General features: G+C 54.8%; 2 protein-coding genes across 2 annotated transcripts in view; both read right to left on the reverse strand.

Annotated features, from left to right (window-relative positions):
- Positions 1-205: 205 nt before the first annotated feature.
- Positions 206-622, reverse strand: ENH_00051390 (hypothetical protein; the record flags this gene model as incomplete). The annotated part of the gene is made up of 1 exon (XM_013581379.1): positions 206-622. A coding segment is annotated over one exon (417 nt), but the record flags the coding sequence as incomplete, so codon positions are not given.
- Positions 623-1,221: 599 nt separating this feature from the next.
- Positions 1,222-5,000, reverse strand: part of ENH_00051400 (RNA-binding protein, putative) — a gene marked incomplete at both ends in the record, with an annotated part of 4,207 nt that continues 428 nt past the window's right edge. Inside the window, 7 exons of the mRNA XM_013581380.1 lie at positions 1,222-1,843; positions 2,045-2,143; positions 2,262-2,303; positions 2,462-2,529; positions 4,292-4,360; positions 4,679-4,755; positions 4,954-5,000. The exon at positions 4,954-5,000 is cut by the window's right edge and continues 71 nt beyond it. Coding sequence (XP_013436834.1) covers positions 1,222-1,843; positions 2,045-2,143; positions 2,262-2,303; positions 2,462-2,529; positions 4,292-4,360; positions 4,679-4,755; positions 4,954-5,000 — 1,024 coding nt within the window. The remainder of the gene's footprint in view (positions 1,844-2,044; positions 2,144-2,261; positions 2,304-2,461; positions 2,530-4,291; positions 4,361-4,678; positions 4,756-4,953) is intronic.

Here is a 5,000-nt window from a genome sequence, read left to right on the forward strand (position 1 = left end):
TGCTGCTGCTGCTGTTGCTGCTGTTGCTGCTGCTGCTGTTGCTGCTGCTGCTGCTGCGTCTTTCGTGTGGGCTCCCTGGGGTGTTGAACAAGGAAGCAAGCAGCAAAATCGACAAACATTATAAAATATAAATTGAAGAATTAACATTTAAAAATAATAATTGAATTAATTGAAATAAAAATAAAATAAAATTAATTTAAAAAGTTTATTTAATCACCTCTTCCTTTAGATCGTCATCCACTTCTTCTGCAGCAACAGTATTCGTCAGCAGCAAAATGCTGCTGCTGCCGGGAACTCCGCTGGGCTTTTCTGGGAAAGGGGCTGGTGCTGCTGCTGCAGCAGCAGGTGCTGCTGCTGCTGCTGCTGCTGCTGCTGCATCACCTCCCGCTTGCTGCTGCTGCGGCGACTGCTGCGGCGGGGACTGCTGCGGCGGCGTTTGCTGCTGCGGCGAAACTGCAGCAGGAGCTGCTGCTGCAGCAGGAGCAGCAGCAGGCTGCTGCGCCCCCAGGGGAGTGGTGTTGGCGCCCGTGGCTCCCTGCAGCGCAGCAGCAGCTGCAGCACCGTCAGCAGCAGCAGCTGCTGCTGCTGCTGCATTTGCTGCTGCTGCCATCTGCGCCCCCATCCCCACACCCAAGCTGCCAGCAACAGCAGCACTCCGCAGCGCCGTCGCGTAGTTGACTTTCAGCTGCTTCCCTGCAGCAAACAAAACACAAGCAGCTACGCTGCTGCTGCTGCTGCTGCTGCTGCTGCTGCTGCAGCAAGTGCCCTAGAAGCAGAAAGTGCCCTAGCAGCAGCAGCCGCTGCTGCTGCAGCAAGTGCCCTAGCAGCAGCAGCTGCTGCTGCAGCAAGTGCCCTAGACGCAGAAAGTGCCCTAGCAGCAGCAGCAGCTGCTGCAGCAAGTGCCCCAGCAGCAGCAGCTGCTGCTGCAGCAAGCGCCCAAGCAGCAGTGCTCCGCCCAGCCCGCGCCGGAATCGGCGCAGCCGCAAACCCTAAACCCTAAACCCTAAACCCTAAACCCTAAACCCTAGCGCACCGACGACTTCGAAGCCGTTCATAGTGTCTATGGCCAGTTTTGCTGCTTCTGGAGAAGCAAACTCTATAAAGCCGTAGCCTCTGTGCTGCTGCGGGTTTTCTTGCGAAGGCAGCAGCTGGCAGGTCAAGATGGAGCCAAAGCAAACGAATATTTTCTGCACACAAACCCTAAACCCTAAACCCTAAACCCTAAACCCTAAACCCTAGTGCGCGCGCTGCGCCGCTGCGGGGCTGCTCCTGCGCTCCCGCGCCACACAAACACCACTGACGCCTGCTGACGAGCAGCAGCAGCAGCAGCAGCATAGGCAAATGCAGCAGCAGCAGCAGATGCAAATGCAGCAGTAGCAGCAGATGCAAATGCAGCAGCAGACACAGCAGCAGTAGATGCAAATGCAGCAGCAGATACAGCAGCAGCAGATGGAAATGCAGCAGCAGATGCAAATGCAGCAGCAGCAGCAGATGCAAATGCAGCAGCAGATACAGCAGCAGCAGATGCAAATGCAGCAGTAGATGCAAATGCAGATACAGCAGCAGCAGCAGCAGATGCAAATGCAGCAGCACACACAGCAGCAGCAGCAGCAGATGCAAATGCAGCAGCAGATACAGCAGCAGCAGATGCAAATGCAGCAGCAGATACAGCAGCAGCAGCAGATGCAAATGCAGCAGCAGACACAGCAGCAGCAGCAGCAGCAAACCTTGAGGTCCTCTGAAGAGAAGCCGAAGGGCACATTGCCAACATAAATTCTGTTGCTGCCGGGGCTCGTCTCCACTTGCTTCTCGGGGGTCAGCTGCCCCATAGCAGCCAGGCTTGCTGCAGCACAAACAGCAAACTGCTGCTGCTGCTGCTGCTGCTGCTGCTGCTGCTGCTGCTGGTGTTGCTGCTGCTAATGCTGTCGCTCCTGCCACTGCTGCTGCCCGCGTTTCTGCCACGGCTACTGTTGCTGCGCTCGCGTCTGCTGCTGCTGCTGCTGCTGCTGCTGCTGCTGCTGTTGCTGCTGCTGCTGCTGCTTACCCATGTCGCCCTGAGGTGTCTGTCCAGCTCGACCAGCAAGAATGGCAGTTGCTGCTGCTGCTCCCGCTTGTGCGCTGCTGACGAGGGACATTGCTGGTGCTGCAGCAGCAAACGCAGCCAAACAGACACGTGCTGCTCTTGCTGCTGCTGCTGCTGCCGTTCCTGCTGCTGCTGCTGCTGCTGCTGTTTCTGCTGCTGCTGCTGCTTCTGCACTCACTTGCTGCTGCGCCTGCGCCCATCCCCATATCGTAGCCGCCAACTGCAGAACAAAAAGCAACAAAGAAATTGAATTCAAAATGAGCAGCAGCTTCTGCTTATGCTTGCCACTTCTGCAGCAGCTGCAGCAGCAGCAGCTGCAGCAGCAGCAGCAGCTCAAACAGCAGCAGCAGCAGCAACAATTGCAGCAGCAGGGCTCACGGGGGCGCGCTAGGAGCTGCTGCGGCTGACCTGCACCTACAGCCGTAGGCCTCCCCACTTTGATGGTTCTGCAGCAAAATAAAACAAAATAAATTAAATTAATTAAATTAAATTAATTAAATTAATTAAATTAATAAAATAAAATAAAATAAAACAAAATAAATAAACTAATTGGACTGTCTTCGAGTCAAAGCACAGAGCGCTGAGCAGCGCCCACAGGCGCAAGCCACCGGGTGTATGTACGCTGGTATGCCTTTATGTGCTGCTGCTGCTGCTGCTGCTGCTGCTGCTGCTGCTGCTGCTGTCTGCTTCTTGCCAGCCCGGGCGTTTCCTCAGGGATTGCTTAAGCCTAAACCCTAAACCCTAAACCCTCGCTCGCAACGACACAAACACGCGCTGCAGCCATTAGGGGGCCCCCAAACAAAGACGCAGCAGCAGCAGCAGCAGCAGCAGCAGCAGCAGCAAGGGGTACAGAAGCAACGGCCGAGGGGCCCCTCAAAAATAAACAAACTCGACAAGAAGCAAAACACTCGCATGCACACGACACAGCAGCAAATCCAGCAGCAGACACGTGCTGCTGCTATCTGCCTCGAGCAGCTAAATCAAACAGCAGCAAGTGCTGCCAGCAGCAGCAGCAGCAGCAGCAGCAAGCGGCCATTAGACCCAGCGAAGCAGCCAGAAGACCCTTATGCACTCAGTGAGTCGCAGGGGTCTAAAAAAGCATACAAGAGAGCCCCAAGGAGCAGCAACAGCAGCAGCAGCACGGGAGCAGCAGCAGCAGCAGCAGGGAACAGCAGCAGCAGCAGCAGCACGGAAGAAGCCAACACTGTACTTGTGCGCAGCAGCACCGGGCCATTAAAATGAAAAAAAACAAAAAGACAAAAAGCAGAAAAAAGCAAAAAAAGAAAACAAAAAAGCAAAAGAAAAACAGCAACAGCAAAACCTAACACAACCTTCCTGCTGCTGCTGCAGTGTGCTGCCGTGCTGGCTGCGGCGCTGCTGCTTAACCCACATCTGCAGGCACGCAGCAGCAGCAGCAGCAGCAGCAGCAGCAGCAAGACACAGACAAAGACAGCAAGGGCCCACAGCACAGACACATCAGACACACGCAAATGCAGCACAGCAGCAAAAGACAAAACAAGCCGCACACACCACCCTGTTGCTGCTGCTGCTGCTGCTGCAGCAGCAGCAGCAGTGGGGCACCCACCTGCCCTTCAAAACGAAGTTGTGCATTGTGCTCAGCGCCATTTGTGCTGCTTCTGGAGAGGCATATTCGACAAAACAAAATCCTTTCGAACGGTCCCCTTCCTTCGGCATGTCCACCGAAGTCACTGTGCCGAAGGCCTGCAGCAGCAGCAGCAGCAGCAGCAGCAGCAGCAGCAGCGGGAAGCAGCAGCAGCAGCAGCGGGCAGCAGCAGCAGCACAGGCGGCAGCAGAGGCGACGCGGTTCAGCTTTGCTGCGCTGGGGGGGAAGCAGCAGCTTTCTGCCTCGCTAAGTGCAGCAGCAACTCAATGCAACTTTTGCTGCAGCAGCAAGCTGCAGCAGCAACTGAATTCAACTTTTGCTGCAGCAGCAACTCAATTCAACTTTTGCTGCAGCAGCAACTCAATGAAACTTCTGCTGCAGCAGCAACTCAATGCAACTTCTGCTGCAGCAGCAACTCCATTCAAATTCCACTTTAGCTGCAGCAACTGCTGCCACAGCCGCAGCACCGAAGCAGCAGCAACAATAAAAGGAAATAAATAAATAAAAAGAAATAAAATAAAATAAAATAAAATAAAATAAATAAATTAAAATAAATAAAATAAATAAAATAAATAAAAGCGAACCTGAAAGACAGATTTGATTTCCAACTCCGTCAAATAGTAGTCCAGAGAGCCCACGTAAATTCGACACAGCTGCGCACACACACATTTGCTGCTGCTGCTGCTGCTGCTGCTGTTGCTGCTGCTGCTGTTGCTGCTGCTGCTGCTGTTGTTGCTGCTGCTGCTGTTGCTGCTGCTGCTGTTGCTGCCGCTGCTACTGCTGCTACTGCTGTCGCTGTTACTGCTGCTATTGCTGTCGCTGTTGCTGCTGCTACTCCTGCTACTACTGTCGCTGCCGCTGCTGCTGCTGCTGCTGTTGCTGTTGCTGCTGCTACTGTTGCTGCTGCTGCTGCTGCTGTTGCTACTGTTGCTGCTGCTGCTGCTGCTGCTGCTGCTGCTGCTGAGGCCTACCGACGGGTGTGGGGCCTGAGGGGAGCGGCCTGGAATGGCCATGCCAGCACCAGCCATAGCAGGGGGGTATAAGGCGCCTGCAGCACAAACCCTAAACCCTAAACCCTAAACCCTAAACCCTAAACCCTAGAGCCTGGCTCCTAGACCCTGGAGCCTCGGCCTCCGCTGCAGGCAGCTACAGTGGCAGCTGCGACAGCAGCAGCAAGCGCAGCAGCCATTGCTGCTTCAGGTGGAGCAGCAGCACCAGCAGCAGCAGCAGCAGCAGCAGCGCGCACCTGAGTTGATGCGAGAAGCAGCAGCAGCAGCAATTGCTGCTGCTGCT

The sequence above is a fragment of the Eimeria necatrix genome, genomic scaffold (assembly GCF_000499385.1).
Source record: "Eimeria necatrix Houghton genomic scaffold, Enh_scaff405, whole genome shotgun sequence".
Taxonomy (NCBI): Eukaryota; Apicomplexa; class Conoidasida; order Eucoccidiorida; family Eimeriidae; genus Eimeria; species Eimeria necatrix.